This window comes from Stylophora pistillata, chromosome 3 (assembly GCF_964205215.1).
Source record: "Stylophora pistillata chromosome 3, jaStyPist1.2, whole genome shotgun sequence".
Classification (NCBI taxonomy): Eukaryota; Metazoa; Cnidaria; class Anthozoa; order Scleractinia; family Pocilloporidae; genus Stylophora; species Stylophora pistillata.
The window spans coordinates 9,521,757-9,540,260 of record NC_142521.1 but is presented as its reverse complement, the minus strand read 5'-3'; the positions used below and the strand labels follow the sequence as shown (position 1 = coordinate 9,540,260).

Below are 18,504 nucleotides of genomic sequence, written 5' to 3'. Positions count from 1 at the left end.
TGCCCTCTTCTGCAGGCATTCTTTTATGGACTGCTGTTCCGATTTATTTCTCTCAATATCAGCCAGGCCCTTCTCATGTTTCTTTGATTTCGTGCGTCTTTCAATAGAACTTTTCTTATCACTGAGAACTTCGCTTCAGGCGCTACATCTAAGCTTTCCTTTTACCACGGCAAAGTGTTGGTTTGGGTGCTCTTTGAGACGATCCCGTGTACTCACATTGGTGGTTTTGACGCTTTCTCTTTGCTTTTTCTTCCCTTTGTTGATCGGAACTTTTCGCTTTCGTGCTATCGAAGCACTTTCTGGAGCACTAAGGGATGCTCCAGCATTTACTGTTATTGTAATTGTATCAATCACTTCTTCGTCTTCAGTGCTATTGTCTTCAGACTGGTTTGGTGCTTCTATTTGTGCTCTCAAAAAACTAAAGCCGGTTACCAAATTGTAAATAAATTCAGCAATACTAGTGTAAAGCCTAGAAATCAGATTATTTAGAAATTTGAGATGACACGCACATGATACATCAGCTAATCAGAAACTTCTGTTTTCACGCTCAGTAGGGATAAGTCCACGTGCCTTTCCATGACAACGGTCTTTTATTCTTGACCAGTACATCATTAGTTATTCAGATTTATTGACCTGGAACGCGATTTCTCGTTGCAAGCGACATACAGTTTTTGCTTTAAAATGTTTTAGAAGACATATGTTGCTCGAAATTTGCTCGAAATGTGAAATATAGCTCAAAAATGTTGCCTAAAGTGCGAAAAAGTGCTTAAGGGTGCTCCAAATGCAAAATAGTGCTCCAAACTCAAAGAAGTGCTCAAAAGGTGCTCAGCGCAATCGGGAAAGGCTTAACATCGAGTCAACTGATGCGTACAGTTTTCATGGAAATAGCGACGTTTTGTGATGATTTTTTGATCAAGAGATTACAATATTTTTTTTCTTTTTTTTACTCTTTTTGTATTCGAAGGTTTGTCAATTTTCCTGACCTTGACCAGCTGTCTTTTTCGTGTGTCAGGTTGAAAATCCACCTCACCAATCATCCAAACAAATGGAATAAAGGTTCCACTGTAGGCTGAGTTCAATGGACTGAGCCTGGTCCAGTTTCTTTAACTTAGGAGGGTGGGGCAAGGCTGTGCTCTAAGAAAAACTGAAGAGAGCCCAGTGCTCAGAAACTGTGAAATCCAGGGTGCCCAGTATATGCTTTTTATGAAAAAAACTAAGATTCCTGGGTCGCCCAAGAACAAATGTAAGACGCCAGGGGCCACCGGGCGCTACTAGACCACAGCCCTGGTGGCTGTGGGGGGTGGCAAGTTTGTTCAGCAGGGGGTTCAGACAAAGGAAAGCTTTGAATTTCATTAAGGGAGTTAAACCTGTTTCCTTCGTTTATTGTGATCCTCAGGAGATTTTTCTGAGCCAAGCCGAAGTTTAGATTTCGAAATACTATACCTACTTGATCTGTCCCTGTAGAGCAGAGATATAGATACTGAACTACGTATATATGATGTCATGTAAAGTATTAGTTGATGTTTCAATTGATAACATGACGTACACTGTCGACTGCCCCATACTGTTCGTCACGATTCTACGTTACGTGATATATAAAGTCAACGACGCTAAGATCCTGAATTTGTTGCGCAAATTCGCCTGTGAATATTAGGATCGGGAGCCTTCAATACGACTCAAGTCACGGTGTACGAGGAATCCTTTCCCAAGAGAGCCAGCGAAAAGCCACTCATTGGATACAATCAAATCTTATTTTAGTCAACAACCTATCCTGATTTTGGTATTTGCCAGGAAATACGGATTCCAAGGTAAAGGTAAATCGAAAGGTTGTCTACATAATGTAGTCGGGCATTTCGCTGGCTACTAAGGCATAAATAGTTTTCTCCATCTTAGCTCACAATCGCGTTACTACATGTAAAGTCGTCGCCTACATGCTGTCCTTACAGAGTGACTTGAGTCCTCTTGCGTAGCTCACAGTTAATTTAGCGCTCGTTGAGAATAAAAGTGGCGGGGCCCCCAAATAGAGCACCGGAACTGCGAATGGTTTTTACCATTTTTTTCATTTCAAACATGCAGTTGCGTCGCTGCCAAAGTGCGCACAAACACCAGCTACTAAAGTTAAAATGTGTCTGCTTAGGAAGTTTATTTCTCAGTGTTAATGTTGATGAGAACAGATACCTACATTCTTCCAGAATACTAGTTGTGAATGTTTAATTTACGCCACTGGATACGTGCATTGATCAGTATTGTCACACAGTGCCAAACGTAGTATCATGTTGTGAGATAAACAGAGAAGACAAACACAGTTTATATTTCACATTACGTGTGGAATTTCCCGGGGAAGTAGAGAATTACAGATAAAGTGTTACAGTTTTAAAAAGACCACATAAGCAAAAGTGACCTACAGCCAAAATCGCACGCAAAACCATTTTTGCTAAAGCTCAAGCGATATATGGTTACTGTTTACATGTGCACCAACATGGCGGCCAATGTAAAGTGATCACGTGACTGAAAACGATCTATAAGTTGTAACACCGAAATCGTGACCTTTGATGCACTATCATGAGATATGTAACTTGGTGAATCATCAACAATGATAAATGAGAATTCTTAAATCATCTACAGGACATAAATAAAATCAGAAAAAAAATTCAAGTTCACTTCATTCACCACGGCTGTTAGTTTGATAAGGCCTTTCGCAGCGTTGGCTTTATACTGACACTCCTCCATAGAACAAAGCAGAAATCGATATCACTTTCTTGATGGGTCTCATCAACAGTCATCTGGGCACAAAGCTATCAACACTCGGCTAGGATAGCGTCTAGTGTAGTTCGGTCTGTATCTACTTTGCCTTAATCCATTTCTGTTAAAGCGGCCGCGAAAAAGCGCTGTATCATCTCCAAAATCGTTTTACTTGGGACGTCGAATATGGTGAAACAACCTGGCGCTTTGTATTTATTTGACCTGTCATGATCCCACAATCCTTCGTGCACAACATAAGGATCCGATAACTGGCAACTCATTGATGTAAATTAAACGGACTTGACACCTGGAAGTTCGTTGCAAATGCGCGACGTTAGGTTACATTACGCAAACCTCCCACGTCCCCTTTACAAGATTAAGACATTGAGAAGAAAAAAAAAACAGTGATATTTGTTAGTTTCTAGCAAGAAATTCCTCAGTCGTTACAAAGCGAATATTTTCCATTTAAAACAATGTGAGGTGCATCGTTAAATCTAAGAATGTAAAGGGCGCCATTTTTTATCGGAAATAAGACGATTACCTACGAGCCGTTCGTTGTGCTAACCCACTCATTATTGTCATAACCGAAAAAAGGTGAATTATCTAACGGAAATAATTTCATACTGTCATATAAGGTCATTATGATGCCTTTTGATTCCTTTTTTCCTTCATACCAATTTTGGAAATTCCAACGGGGGTCTATATATTTAAAACTGTGACTGGCGTTTTCTAAGTCACCGATGAAAGTGATGTTTGGTATTTACCATTTCTTGTAGCAACTCACTGCACTAACGAGTGGTATCCGCATCAGAGAAGAGTGGTATGTACATGCTTTCGATACCAATGTTTACTTTAATCTGATGATGTAGTCTAGTCACTGACGAGATCGCTAGATGAAACATTTTGCGAGTTGCGCTTTTCGCGCTTGCCTTAGCTTTCCTGAAAAGCGCAAAAAATGACGCTTGATCAAGTTAAGGTTATTTAAAGCTGAGCTGCGGAAACCTCAATTTGAGAATTGTATATTCACAGATCTCAAGAAATTCATAAACCAAAGATTACAACACTTCAAACCTGTTAACAAAGAGAAAACTATCGATTTTTTGTGTGTAAAACATTCTGCTCTGTACAGTTTATTTAGATTTTTGTCAGATGTGAATTTTTACACATGCAATAGACTCACATCAATCATGGGGCTGGAGGAAGGATTTTCTTTTGATCCATGATAACTTTTGTTGAAATTATGAAAAACAACCTGACTTCTTTGGTGGGTTTGGAGAAATTGACTTGATTCAGAGTTTTCTTATATAATGTACGTTCGGGTTTTTAACGCTGCAAGAGACCCGAATGTTTATATACATTTGCTGTGCTTCGAAAATTGTTCTCTAGGTATGCTATCCCAATTGTGGATCACTCTTCTTCTGGGTCTGGTTCCCAGTCCATTTGGGATCACCTCCGCGCTACCCACCATTCCTACTCCTCAGAAGAAGGGAGCTTTTGATCAGATTTTACAAGCCAACTTGGGTACAGAGCGTGACTGTGAGTACTTGTTTGTGTATCCGTAACAGGAATGACCGTTCTGTAAAAAAAATAAAACCATACATGACATGTCAGACGTTAAAAATCCCTTAAAGAGTTAAACCCCATAAGTAAAAGCGAACAAGACGAAAGTTTCCACCACCTAAAATTTACGTTTAAGTTCAAATAAAAGTTCTGTCCCTATTCTTGAGGACTTAGGCTTGGAATCACCTGCATCGCCCTTGAAAACAAGACTATCAATCGGAGAAAGGAAAGAAATAAATTGTGGTTAAAATAAACTTTGAAACAAAACTCAAGGAAATTCAAAACAGTGCCTTGCTCCCAATTTCGTGCTAATCGCTGGTGATACACAAAGGCTAATGAGATGGGACCCTTTTTGCATTAACTGTTCGCATGAATGTTTATTTCGTTTTCATTTTTTATCGTGTGTTATAACATAACCAAAGTAAAGCGCGCGCTCTGATTGGTCAATTTAGCGTCCCCCATTTGCCCATGGGTGTACACTGCTGACGTGAGCAAATGCAAAGACTATTTTTCCGCGCGAGCGCTTGTTTTTTGTGGTCGCGTAAGATTTGTTAAATAAAAGGGAACTGTTTAGCTACAATGTATCAATGTTATGTTATAAAACAAATGGTAAACACCACAGCGTACACTATTGAGTTATGGATGCACGCGGGAGGTTTGCTAAGCACGAAAGAAGCTAGAGTCGCTCTCGGCTATCGCCTCGAGCGACTCTTACGCTTCTTTCGTGCTTAGCAACCTCCCGCGTGCATCCATAATTCAATAGTGTACGCTGTGGTGTTTACCATTTGTTAATTGTGAACCGAAGACCAGAATTTTCCAAAGGTTTTTGAAATTGGTATTAAATAAACCACTTATGTCAAATGATGGGTCAAACAGAGGCTGAAAGAATTTTTACGAGGCTTGTTGCTGTCGCTACAAACTAATGGAGTTCATAATAGCTTTGTGATGTCGCATGCAACTTTTGAGTGACCATTATGACGTGATATATGACACATACTACGAATGCGCGCGCACTGATAATCAACGAAATGGGACTGACGAGACGATAGGGGAATGAAAACTTAATCACAGGTCTGAATTATAAAATTCATTCACCGGCTCAGTCTTTGGATTAATTTTTATAAGAGGTGAGCAGAAGTTCATAGTCAAACTTACGCCGACCCCGAAAAAATGTCCATTTCTGGTTGTAATACTCCGTTCATTGCTTTGTTATATCGATCCCGCCAAATTTACTTTACTGATTCTCAAGGGCATACCGCTGCAGCGACACAGAGAGGGAGGGGGTGGGGGGCGGGAGGATGAACGAATATGGTGCGAGATCATTTCCCGTTATCACTCGCGCATTGCCGCCGTTATGAACAAACTTTTGAGGAAATAACATACGAAAACATACTACAAATAGCGAAACTAAGAAGAACGTTTTTATCATTTAATGCAAAATCGATCTTTACCAGGCGACATTTTATATAAAAGATAGTGATAGGGACAAGCACTCAAAGTTAATAGCAACATAGCAAGTTTAAACAGTTTAATGTTTTTCAAATATTACTCACTTTAAAGTTACATAGCTTTCTCTTTCTCTTAGTTACTATTTAATCCTATGCAGGTGTTCTTGTGGTTCTCCCAGTCAGCTTCCTGGCATTTTTCGTCGCAATATCTGGTAATTTTGCAACCTCCGCAGAAACACAACCATACGCTCTCTTTACCACAACTTGCGCATCTCGGCGCGCTCTTCGAAACAAAATCCGAACTTACAGAAATTTTCATGACTTGATATTTATTGCACGGGTTGAAGAGTTCAGCGAGGGTATTATTTTTAGTTTCTACTCTGATTTCGTCAAGTTCTTTACTCCTCTTAAGCCTTTCTCGACGAATAACAACTCTGAATTTTTCGTCCATCTCCCGATTGACCTCATGAATACACTTCCGAGTATTTCTGTCAATATCAGTGATACACCCCTCTGTTTCGCTTTTCACTTCTTTCAGCTCGCGCAGGAAATCCTTGCACTCGGCTTTATATTCTTTTCGGAGTTTTTTCCTCTCGTCACCAATCAACATCTCGGCCTGCTCGGCAACAACTTCTTCAAATGAAGGTTGAAGTTTCGCAATGTTTTCCTTCAGTCGCTCTAATACTCCTTTAACCCCCTGTGTGTCTTGTTCTGCCATCGTTTTCGGAGAGTTCTATGGTCGTCAGTGCCTCTTGAAAAATGAAACCTTGTTATTGTCTCTTACTCAGCCCGAATCACCGGTTTTCCTCAACTTTCCAACAGCGTGCACACAGAATTATGTCATAAATGCGCGTCTCTGTTGTAAGCGATGATGAAACAAAGTGAAAATACAAATGAAAACGCGCACGCGCGCTTGTATTGGGCCTTCACAAACAAGTATTGCGAACTAGTGTAATTTCAGAGCTGAGCAAAGAGTTTCCAGCAATCTGATTGGTTGAGCGGTTCCTTATATTTAGCTCTTATTAACCGAGTGGGAGGTCTGTATGGGAGAATCTTGACCGAGGTCGCCAGTACAGACCGAACGCAGTGAGGTCTGTACCAGCGACCGAGGTCAAGATTCTCCCATAGAGACCGACCCAGCTCTCTTAATAAGATGTTTATTATAAGGCTGTGTCTTCTATGCCAATTAACAAATGGTAAACAACACAGCGTACACTATTGAATTATGGATGCACGCGGGAGGTTGCTAAGCACGAAAGAAGCGTAAGAGTTGCGCGAGGCGATAGCCGAGAGCGACTCTAGCTTCTTGAGTGCTCAGTAAACCTCCCAAGTACATCCATAAGTCAATAGTGTACGCTGTGGTGTTTACCATTTGTTTTATAACATAACATTGATACATTGGAGCAAAAGGGTTCCCTTTTACTTGACAAATCTTACGTGACCTGAAAAAAAACAAGCGCGCGCGGATAAATGGTCTTCGCATTTGCTCACGTCAGCAGCGTACACCCATGGGCAAATGGTAGACGCTGAATTGTCCAATCGGAGCGCGCGCTTTGCTTTGGTTATGTTATAATTTTTTTTATTAAAAACTGGATCATTGGATAATGCAATTCAAGACTTTTTATTGGCTCAGCCATTATGGTATATGAGCCAATATACCATAATCTAATTTCTGTACATTGATATTCATGCGGTTTCTTCTCACAAAATAAAGTCGAGAAGATTTGTCTACTAGTTTGGGGGCGTTTTTTTAATAAAACAATTATTCCACTCGCGTTTGTTGCATATGAGATGATTATAGCCAACTCGGCGCTACGCGCCTCGTTGGCTATCTATCATCACATATCCAACGCGCGCTCGTGGAATAATTGTTAAATATTCTTTGTACCTTTTTTTCTTGACCGGTCTTGATGCCGGTCTAGATGGGAAAATCTAGGCCGCTTTCAATATTGATTTCAGCCAATCAAATTCGTGAATTCGGTAGTTCCCAGTCCTTGTGAGACACAGTCATATAATAAGACGCTATATAAACCGGTCCACGCGGTTTATATAAAATGTTAAAATAAAATGTTAATAAATGTTACTAAAATATTATGATTTTAGAAATTTCTCTGTTTTTCAGCTCTGAAATTATACTAAAACAATTACTCGCCTCAGCTTCGGTGAATATTGTCGAATAATCCCCTCGACTTCGTCTCGGGGATTATTTGACGATATTCACCTCGCCTTCGGCGAATAATTGTTAAATATAAAATCAGATTTGATCGAGATCATTCTACTGTAACCTTCACGTTTTGAATTTCAGCCTTTTCCAGTCCGCCGCTTCCAGATGGCGTGTTTGAAGGGGATATCGTTTTAACCAAACAACAGCTGATTAATATTGATATTCATGGCGATATCAGAGGCAATGTCAGCAGGGCAGCCAGCGGCAACGGACGTCTTAGATGGCCCAATGGTATCATACCTTACAAAATTGACTGCAGCTTACGTAAGTGATGTTGTTATTCTTTGAATAATTAAGGCGCAGTTGTGACTTGTTGTTTAATTGAGCCCAGCAAGTGAAAAACATGAAAGAAAAACATAACGTAAATGAAGGTAACTTTTAAGTTCAGAAGATGGTCATTACCGCGATGGTTGTTGCGCATTTAGCCGGAAGCGTCTTCAGGTTTGACGCACACAGCGTCTTGGTAAAAAACCGACTTTCAAACTCTCTGATTGGCTGTTACATTGTTTTCAAACGTTTGTATTCATGGTCATATCTTGAAATCAAAAAATTGGATCTGTGGAGGTGACGATCCGCTTTTGTTATGCTCTTTCGCCGAGTGTTCTCTCTTATTTTTGTTTTTCAGTGCTGTGATCCACTTTCTAGTAATGTGAGCTGTTTTGAGAAAACGGTTTCACTGTAAGTCTATCGAGGCTTTCATTAAAAAATATACCTTTGTCTTCTTGTTTTTTACAGAAAACATGCCCGACGCTATAAGTGCCATAGAAGCGGCTATAAAGGAATGGCAAAGCAAAACTTGTATCACATTCGTGAAGAGGACAACTCAACAAGACTACCTTTGGTTCTTCCGTCAAAGAGGGTAAGAAATGGAATTAACGTCAGACGTCCTGCTTTCTTCTCCCTTTACCCCTTTTCTGATAAATCCCATTCCTTCTTTCTTCCTTTGAACAAGAACATAAAGAGGGAGGCAGTCTGTGGGGTCTAGCGGTTCTAATCGGCCCCTTGTAATATTTTCCTTTGTTTTGATTGGTTGTTGTGATTGTTAAAGAAGGATTTGTTCAAATACCACACGTTTTCCCGCCCTTCTCTGGTTTTGCCTCTGTGGACCGCGGGCTTCAGTGCTCTTTTGGTCCTGTAGCGGCCATCTTGGTTTTGTTTTGTTTTGAGCTGAATTAAGTTATATTTTACTTGAAAATTTATTCCTGGTTATTCAACTGTTCTGGTATCGAGTACAGTGAGGGCTTTGTTTTTGTTTTTTCGACGTTTATATAAAAAGTGTTCTAAAAGTAAAAAATTGATTCCTTCAGGTGCTGGTGTAATGTCGGACGCATTGGTGGAAAGACGTATCTATCCGTTGGATTTGGTTGTGAATACAAGCACGTGATGGTACATGAGATCGGCCACGCGGTTGGTTTCTGGCACGAGCAAAGTCGTCCAGACAGAGATGGTTACGTCCAGGTACTGAAACAGAATATACTGCCAGGTACGTATGGACACGTCATTGTTGTTATATAAACGTAGCGATGTTAGAAGAAAAACTATGTCCATCTGTAAGTGTGTCTGTATCTCTGTATGTCTTTGTCTATCTGTCTGTCTGCCTGTCTGTATGCTTAATTGCATGATATCTCTATTAAAATAAATGCAATATTAGTCAGTGATACAGCAGATGTAAAAGATGTCACATGGCCGCGTGTGGATACGAATCCTATTATCGAGTGTTTATCATGTATTCTCACAAGTGAGCCAAGCATATGAGTCACAGACGTAATCAACAAGAGAAGATGAATTCGTCTCCACACGTGGTTGTGAACTTCCTGAAATGACTGAATATCGATGGGATGTTTATATCAAAGGCAATGGTAACTGACGCTTCGACAACCTGAGCAGAAGTCATCATCAGTTTCAGTCTAATGTAGAAAAAAAAAATTACCAATTAGTTTATACGAACCGGACTTAGAACATTCGACTAACCACAACTATTCACTTGGCTCTGATGATGACTTCCGCTCAGTATGACTTCCGCTCAGTATGACTTCCGCTCAGTATGACTTCCGCTCAGTTTTCCGAAACATCAGCCACCACTACCGACAACCGTCCTTCCCAGGACTTCACTCATGTGGACGATCACACTACACTATCACAAATAGTTCACCACTAAATTTTCTCCGATTCTTATTGGTTTAAATTGATCACGTGACGCGATAGCGTTCATCCGCGGAGAGACACTATCAGCCCATAGTGCCCGTCCGCGGAAAACACCCGGATGGATAGTACTCATCCGTGAATAATTTTGAATGGTTTGACGGCCGCGAAGTTAGGCAGATCGGAAAAAACAGTGACTTTTTAATTCTGACAGGTATAACGTATTATTTAGCCAATGTACGGTTGCGAATTATTGACATTTGTGACAGGCTGTACGCATGAATAAATATTTGATTGATCTGCATTTAGTGGGTTTTGACTGTTTTTCAACTGGCGCGCGGAAGAAAATTTATTGGTGAACGATAAAGATAATAGAGTGTTTATGTCTCGGAACTATCGGTCTTATAGTTGCCCCTTGGAAATTTGATGTTCTTAAAACTGGCATATTTGTTTTAAGAACATCAAATTTCTGCGGGGCAACTATCAGCCGACAGTTCCTCGACAGAAACACTATTGTTTAAATAATATAGGTAATTAAAACACGTATTTCTTTTGATAAAGGTTCAGAAAGTGCTTTCGCCAAATATGGCAGGGACAGAATTGATTCCCTTGGTTTACCCTACGACTACGGGTCTATCATGCACTATCCTTTCAATGCTTTCTCTAAAAACGGTCAGCCGACGTTACAAGCCCTAAAACCATTGAACGGAAAGCAACCTTACCAAAACCTGAGTCCACTGGACGCCGAACAGACAGATTGGATGTATGGTTGTAACGCAAAGAAACGGAAACGCAGACAAACTGGTAAATGTAGTTAAAGTTTTTGTCTTAAACCTTGAACTCCATGGGAGATCAGCACTGAATTTCTCCTTACAATATCAATACACTATCAAGCAGAAAGTGATGAGAATGAAGAAAAATATCATTTACGAATTTTTAGTCAATCTAAAATCAAAATCTCTGAGTTGATATCATAAGAACTATATGGAAAACAGTAAGGAGAATTGCTAATGAGATCTTAGGAGTTGATCATGAAGGGCTAATTTACTCTTTTGATTATCAGTTGAAGCGTCTCAATCATTGTGCCTCTAGCCTCAACAACACCTGGACCTACAAGATTTTGTTTCACTGGAGCTCCCCGCATTCCGAAATGAATACATTTATTTTAAAAACTCTTTGCACTAAAGGCATACTGGTTTGAAAGATGCAGATTATTTTTGTTAAGTGTTTATCTTGAATGCAGAAGGACAGAGCAGTCTCGTCTCATGCTACACCATGAAGAGATGGACAGTGTTTTATATAAGAGGGCAGCGGAGCTTCAACTTTTTTAGCTCTCTGGTTGGAAGAAGGGCGGGAATAACAACTTGGTGTGCCGAGGTTATTGAAAGCCTGAACAGTTTTCTCGTCTACACCAAGAGAAGTAGACAATCATATATATTATATACGATTATGGCCGCCTTAATTTTCCAACAGCATGCTTTGATAGTAACCGATATTGTGGAAGCTGGGCGCGAAGAGGAGAATGCAGGCGAAATCCACGCTACATGAATGTTTATTGCAAAAGAAGCTGTGGACTTTGTAAGTATCAGAAAATGGTGCAAGATATTTCTTGATTGATGAACTTCAAAAAGGGGGAATTTGCTTCTCATTAAGGTTGCTGTTTAGGATTGGAAGCTATCGTGGACCTAACAAACGAATTTACGCGAGGGTTAGCAGAAAATGTTACTTTCGTCCTGATTTCTTTATTTTTTTAAAGATAAACTTGTACCAACACTTTCTTTCCTCGTGGTTATCGGTTCATCTCTTGTACACCTTTCAATACGTTTTTGTAGGAAAATACTGCAATGGCTAAGATAAGTCCTCCTAAGTTTTCCAAGGTAAAGTTATTTCCAAATATCAAGTATGTACGCATGGGATTCTAAAGCTCAAACAAACAAACTTGACGCCACGCAAAATTTAATAACGCCTTTAACAGTAGTATTTTTTACTCATTTTTCTTTGAGAAGTAGAAGGCAGTTAAATACTGGATTTTCACGAAAAAGGCATATCGCAGCAAATTCGTACAATTGTTTTATGGGTATTATTGTCCTTGCAGGTGGGACAACTGCGGTGTGCAGTGATAGAGACTATCGTTGTACTTCGTGGAGAAGATATGGTTATTGCCGTACAAATTGGTACACAAGGACAAACTGTAAGAAATCTTGTGGGCTCTGCCCCAAGCCTCCGACGGTGAGACCGAAACCACCAACAGTAAGGCCTAAACCAGCGACTGTAAAACCCAAACCGCCAACGAAGAAGCCACAGACTCCTCCTCCATCAAAAACACCACCTCCTCCTCAGACTCCTCCTCCGCCGAACACACCACCTCCACCCCAGACTCCTCCTCCATCGAAAACACCACCTCCTCCTCAGACTCCTCCTCCGCCGAACACACCACCTCCACCCCAGACTCCTCCTCCGCTAAACACTTCTCCCCGTCCTAAGACTTCTGTTCCTAATACTCCATCCACACATGAACCTGCCACATCATCCCCTGGGTGTTCCGCACCTACGGCTCTCGGGATGGAAGATTTCACCATCAAGAACAGTCAAATAACAGCGTCCAACAGCGTTAACAGGTAAGTTGTTAGTATAAATAGGTCTTATGGAGACTTCATCACGGGTATTTTCAACAGTAAACGACAGGCCTGTTCCTTGCATTCCCTTACATCTCATTAAACTTTGTGCAGCCTTACCTTGGGTTTCAAGCTTACCTCATATTATTTGATAGTTTTCATTTCTTCCCGGTTATTCCTTTTTTTACATGGCCACGATTTTGCTTCTAAGGCTGATATCCCTGCGAATTTAAACTAAGGTACTATCATCATTTAAGCATCAGTATTTGTCGGTGTTCTGCTTAGTTTACTCCCAGGTCAGAATAAAACCTCAAACACGCCCAGTAAGGTCCTATTGTTTCCTCTCTTATTTCTTCCCTTTTAATTAGATTTCATGGTCCTACCCAGGCTCGTCTTAACCTTCCGGTCGGCAAAGGTGGTGTGGGTGCCTGGTGCGTAGGCCGGCCGGGCAACGAAGAATACTTACAAGTTGACTTTTTGAATAAAACCACTATAACAGGAGTTGCAACTCAAGGTGATCATGATGCACAAATTAAAATTGTTAAAAAAGAGAACAAATAAAATATAACAAGAGTTTTATAATATCCATTTGTTTTTTTGTTTTTGTTTTATCAGGAAGAGAAAGCGCATATCCAAAATTTGTGAAGGAATACTTGCTGTCCTATAGCGATGATGGAAAGTCGTGGGCTCTTCATTCCGAGGTAATTTATGAGCTCAGAACAACCCTGAGGTACAATGTTGCTGGTAAAGAAACTGTGGGAGGCCCTCAGTGTGTTGTGAAACTGGAAAGTTAAATGATAAAGTCCATAGAATTTCTCTAGAGACGGCTTCAAAGTAATATTCGCCCCGATTCGCTGACCCCACGATTTGAAGCAAGTGCCAGTTAAGGACTAAGGTGATCCTGCCTTATCTCTGCTGCCGATTTGATTGTAGAATAATGGCTAAAAAGTTGTTCTCGGACATATTCCTATCTATGGTCATTTAGATATGAAAAGATGTCTGTTCTTCGGGGATTTTTCGAGGTAAAAATGTTTTCTTTAACCAGACTGCTTGTTCCCGCATAATTTACTTTGGATTTTGAATCATATAATGGTCATGGTTTGTTTAATTGTACAGTCAACCGGCAAAATCAAAGACTAGTCAAACTGACTTTAAAATTGTACATCCGCTTCGAAGAAGACAAGAGAAAATAGCGATTCAGAGACCAGTTTTTAACCTCGGAAAAAATCTCGAAGAACAGACAACTTTTAATTAGCATAAGATTGAGAAATTTAAGTTTTAAAGAAATAATTAATCATCTTGGGTTTTCAACAGGTTTTTACCGGAAACAGTGACATGTCAACAGTAAAAACAAATCAGGTGACCAACCCAATAGTTGCCAGGTTTGTCCGAATTCTCCCAACTTCCTGGGATACGGACATTTGTCTAAGGGCTGAATTTTATGGCTGTCCAGGTAAGTATTCGAGGTAAACGAAAATAACTTTTTATTCATCTTTCGCAAGGACAACTGAGGATAATAATGTTAGCGCTCCGATCACTTCCTCGTTTGTACAGGAGTAAGGGAATATGAAGAATCTAAAGGACTGTATTTTCCTTACATCTACCATATTTGATCAATCTTTTCACTCCTTTAGTAATCAATCAATTAATCGATAGCCAGTCGATTTATTATTCGATTGACCTTGTAATCCGAGGGTCCGACCATTCAACGATCCGCGAGTCCGACAGTAACTCAGTCAGCCGAACAGTCGGTCGTTCGCTCGCCCAGTCAGTCAATACACACCATCTCGATTGTTTTAATTATAAAATAGGCTTAAACAGCGGATCAAGGAATCAATAAAGGCAATACACTAAATAGCCTTGGGTTCATTTCTCAGTCTCCGGAGGGTGACAATTCGCAAGTGAGCATAACTGTTGATTTTGAACTGCGAAAATAACTGCATTGATCAAAACTATAACAAAATTCTCGAACGTGGTTGATTATTTCCAGCCCGATTTGAGCACTTGTATGGCAATTAAAAGGACAATTAACACGTCATGCCTTTGCATGCTGAAAGTGGACAAAACGCGTCATGTGCGGGCGCTGTTGAAGCGCATTTCGCCAAGTTAACTGTTGTTATTCTTATAAAACCATATGACCGATTTCTAGTTTCTTTCTCGAATTTTGTCAGTTTTGATTAATTGGTAAGGACTTCGTGTCGTCCGATTCAGTCATATTCGGGATTATCAAATCGGACTTCCGCTTCGCGGTCGTCCGATTTTGTTAATCACTCGTATGATTGCAGTCCGAATTGGACTCCACTGGCTCGGTCCTATTTCCATTATTAATCGTTGGAGAATACGTCGCAGTTAAGACTGAGATCTACGACATACTCTACCCTCTGTTGAATTGGTTACACACGGAATCTTTGTATAAGTACCCAGTTATCCTATGATTGTTTTTTTAAACGGTCAATTATGATCTCTTAGTCCAGCCAACCAATCCTCCGCCGGCAACGACCTCCATGAAATCCACAACGGCCAGTGAAGCACCATCCACTCGTCCCCAGACCTCTACGACACAAAAACCAGCATCTACTCGTCCCCAGGCCTCTACGACATCAAAACCAGACAAACCTACCACAAAGGTCACGCCACGCCCACCAATAGTAACAGTACCAGACAAACCCACAGGTGAGAAGAATTATTGTATATAAGAACGTTTTGTTTTGCTATAACCATTGTTTTTGTCTTTGCTGCTATATAAACGCCTCAATAACTTTTAACACCATCAGTTATCTTTTATATTAGGCTTTAAGTGCGAAGATCTTCATCCAAACTGTGCAGATTTTGCTAAGAGGGGGGAGTGTTCTGCTAATCCAGGCTGGATGGGAGAAAACTGCAAGAAGAGTTGTGGATCCGAACGATGCGATAAAGAACCTGTTAGGCCATTTGGTTAGTACGGCTTGCAAATGTTTCTCTTCGTGCAGAATACTTTCTCTGTGTCAGTGTATGAGACGAGGAAGTATTTTCTATAACAAGAGGAAATTTAATTAAGCTGCCGAGAACACCATAGCAATGTTTGAATTCTACAAGCAAATGCGTTCATCACAAGCTTATTCCTATTCCTATTGTGTTACAGGCTCCGCAAGTTAGGGTCTAAATGACAACTGAGGCGTGCATTAGTAACCATTTGAGTGCGTATTAGTGACAACTGGGGCGCGCATTAGTGACAACTGGGGCACATATCAGTGACAACTGGGGCGCGCATTAGTGACAACTGGGGCGCGCATTAGTGACAACTGGGGCGCGCATTAGTGAACCCCAACTATGCACGGCGGATCTATCTTATTTTACTCAAAAGCTGCATCCTTGAAATTCGAACTGCCGCTTGAAATTCGAAACAGTCCAAATGTAACGATTTTTAAGTCAAAGCTTAAGACACATCTATTCAAGCTGGCTTACAGTTTGTTTTGATATTTTGTCGTTTATCATTTTAATATTTGTAGTTAATATGTTGTAAAGCGCTTTAGAATATTTTATAATTTTAGCGCTCTAGAAATGTAAATTATTATTATTATTATCCAATGGGTCCCTTTTTTTAATTAAGTAAGATCAAGAAGACATTCGTTGTTTCTCTCGTTGCATTCTCAATCGATCGACCCGTAAGGTTGGGAACATGAACCTACAAACTCAACCTCATCTTATCCTTCAGTGTCATTTTTTTTATTGTTTCAGCCTTTTCTTTGCTCAGAGGAAAGCGAAAAAAACTTCTGTTCACAGCATCTAAACAACAAGCGGACTTACAAGCGCGTAGTTTCCTTTAGGATTTAATGTTAAGGTTTGTCAAACCTTCGTGAAGCTTTACCGAAGAACTTAAAACAAACAATCGTGTTTTCATTTTTCTTCGGTAGCTCCGTGCTCCAGTCCACTCGGAATAGGTTGGAATTTTAAACTACCTGACAGCGCATTTTCAGCTTCTTCGTCCCTTGATGTTGGTAAGAAAACTTTTCACTCTTTCTTTAATCAATCTCATAGGTCTATATCTCATTGTAGACAGAACTAGCATGTCTCGTAGCCAGACCTGTCACGGCCATCCGGTTGTTCAGTTATAGTTACACTCTACAACCTGGGTATGAGATTAAACAACTGGCATTTTCTCATTGGCTTTATAGGTGGCGGATGGGGCAGCGGCGCACGCAATGCACGAATGTATTTTACAGACAACTTTGATTCCAAGCGGGTCGGGGCCTGGTGCGCAGCGACGCCAAAGAACCAATGGCTGCAAGTGGATTTGGGGATGGACAAATATATTACAGCTGTTGGGACGCAAGGTAATCAAAGATGAAGGGGGGGATATTTACAGTTAACATCGTTATTAATTACTCCATAAAAGTGCAACACAAAGCTTGAAGTAATTCAGCAGAAAGACCGAGAGGTTTGTTCTATACATTCTAACTACATTTCTTTTCTACTATCAGGACGACACAAGTATTACGAACACGTGAAATCGTATAAACTCGCCTTCAGTCAGGATGGAAATGCTTGGAGTGTCTACCAAACAGATGGCGAAGACAAGGTACGACTTGTTGCAATCTTTTGAACTTACAAGCAGGATATTCTCTTTTATTAAAAACTGGATCATTGGATAATGCAATTCAAGACTTTTTATTGGCTTAGCCATTATGGTATATCAGCTAATATATCATGATCTAATATCTGTACATAGTAACATCTGGTCTCTTCTCACGAAATAAAGTCGAGAAGATTTGTCTATCTTAGGGGCGTTTTTTTTTTTTTTTTTTAATAAAACAATTATTCCACTCGCGCTTGTTGGATATGAGATGATTATAGCCAACTCGGCGCTACGCGCCTCGTTGGCTATCTATCATCTCATATCTAACGCGCGCTCGTGGAATAATTGTTAAATATCACGGTGTTATTAGAGGCAGAGGCTGAGGATTGTTACACGAAGCTGGGTATTTAAGGAATAAGTGGTAATAACTTGAAAGGAAGGGAAAATACTCCCTACCTTTCATATTCTTTGAGTGAAAGCCATGTCTAAAGAGGCACAAAAAAATGTGCGAATTAAGCTTAATAGACAGACGAGACAGATTTGGGAGGAGCGCAGACCACAACAGTTGGCGTGCTTTTATCTGTCTCTATAAGTTTAAGAGAACGAGAAACTTGACCAGAACACGAACAAATATTCTTAACTTTTCCTCCGCTTGTTTTGAAATAGAGAAGTTTTCTTTTCTTATTGGTTTTATTCTCTTCCCTTTACAGGTATTTGGCGGCAATTGTGACCACTTTACCCCCGTTTTGAACGTCTTACAGCGTGGTGTTACTGCTAGATATATCAGATTTTACCCGGTGACTTATAACTACGTCTGTATGCGGGTAGAAGTGTACGGCTGCGATGCTTGATTACATAATATTTTACGCCCTGAAACAGGAGTCTCCGAGACCACACTTTTTAAAAATTCATCACTTGTTTTTCATTACCATTACTTTTTACAAGTAGTTTTCTTGCTTTCCTTTTCCAAGTGCCGTTTTTGTTTAGTGTACTTTAATCGGTAGTGGTTTAAACTTACGAAGCTTAAACGTAAATCCTGTGATCTAGGACAACTAGACATGGTTTCTACTCCTACCTACCATGCATGGGTTTGTCTTTTTGCTAATCTTTCGTAATGTAAAATTGAGGATGCCAAGCTTGATCAATAAAGGAATCATTAGATGACGAACAGATTTCACCGCGAATTACCGAACGAATTTTCGGAAGTAGGCTTGTCTT

The 18,504-nt window shown here is 40.2% G+C and overlaps 3 protein-coding genes across 3 annotated transcripts in view; 1 reads left to right on the top strand and 2 right to left on the bottom strand.

The window, feature by feature from the left end:
• Positions 1 to 2,944, bottom strand: part of LOC111322204 (CD109 antigen) — a 32,263-nt gene extending 29,319 nt beyond the window's left edge. The window contains exon 1 of the mRNA XM_088754512.1: positions 2,662 to 2,944. The gene's annotated coding sequence lies outside the window, so the exon portion shown is untranslated. The remainder of the gene's footprint in view (positions 1 to 2,661) is intronic.
• On the top strand, positions 1,568 to 18,450 carry LOC111322209 (uncharacterized). The gene is made up of 18 exons (XM_022925277.2): positions 1,568 to 1,808; positions 3,519 to 3,562; positions 4,129 to 4,278; positions 8,056 to 8,238; positions 8,710 to 8,833; positions 9,282 to 9,457; positions 10,678 to 10,920; positions 11,590 to 11,694; positions 12,212 to 12,734; positions 13,100 to 13,245; positions 13,347 to 13,432; positions 14,046 to 14,184; positions 15,201 to 15,404; positions 15,522 to 15,665; positions 16,625 to 16,708; positions 16,886 to 17,044; positions 17,192 to 17,289; positions 17,997 to 18,450. Exons 3-18 carry the CDS (start codon positions 4,131 to 4,133, stop codon positions 18,135 to 18,137), a joined length of 2,703 nt encoding a protein of 900 aa, XP_022781012.2. The 5' UTR covers positions 1,568 to 1,808; positions 3,519 to 3,562; positions 4,129 to 4,130; the 3' UTR covers positions 18,138 to 18,450.
• Positions 5,727 to 6,662, bottom strand: LOC111322211 (uncharacterized). Its single transcript, XM_022925279.2, has one exon. It carries the CDS (start codon positions 6,466 to 6,468, stop codon positions 5,884 to 5,886), a length of 585 nt encoding a protein of 194 aa, XP_022781014.1. The 5' UTR covers positions 6,469 to 6,662; the 3' UTR covers positions 5,727 to 5,883.
• Positions 18,451 to 18,504: the final 54 nt, after the last annotated feature.

Coding starts and splice junctions, on each gene's coding strand:
- LOC111322211 (XM_022925279.2), bottom strand. CDS start 6,468: ATGGCAGAACAAGACACACAGGGGGTTAAAGGAGTATTAGAGCGACTG.
- LOC111322209 (XM_022925277.2), top strand. CDS start 4,131: ATGCTATCCCAATTGTGGATCACTCTTCTTCTGGGTCTGGTTCCCAGT. Junction 15,666..16,624: donor AGAACCTGTTAGGCCATTTG/GTTAGTACGGCT, acceptor TTTCTTCGGTAG/CTCCGTGCTCCAGTCCACTC. Junction 17,045..17,191: donor TACAGCTGTTGGGACGCAAG/GTAATCAAAGAT, acceptor TTCTACTATCAG/GACGACACAAGTATTACGAA.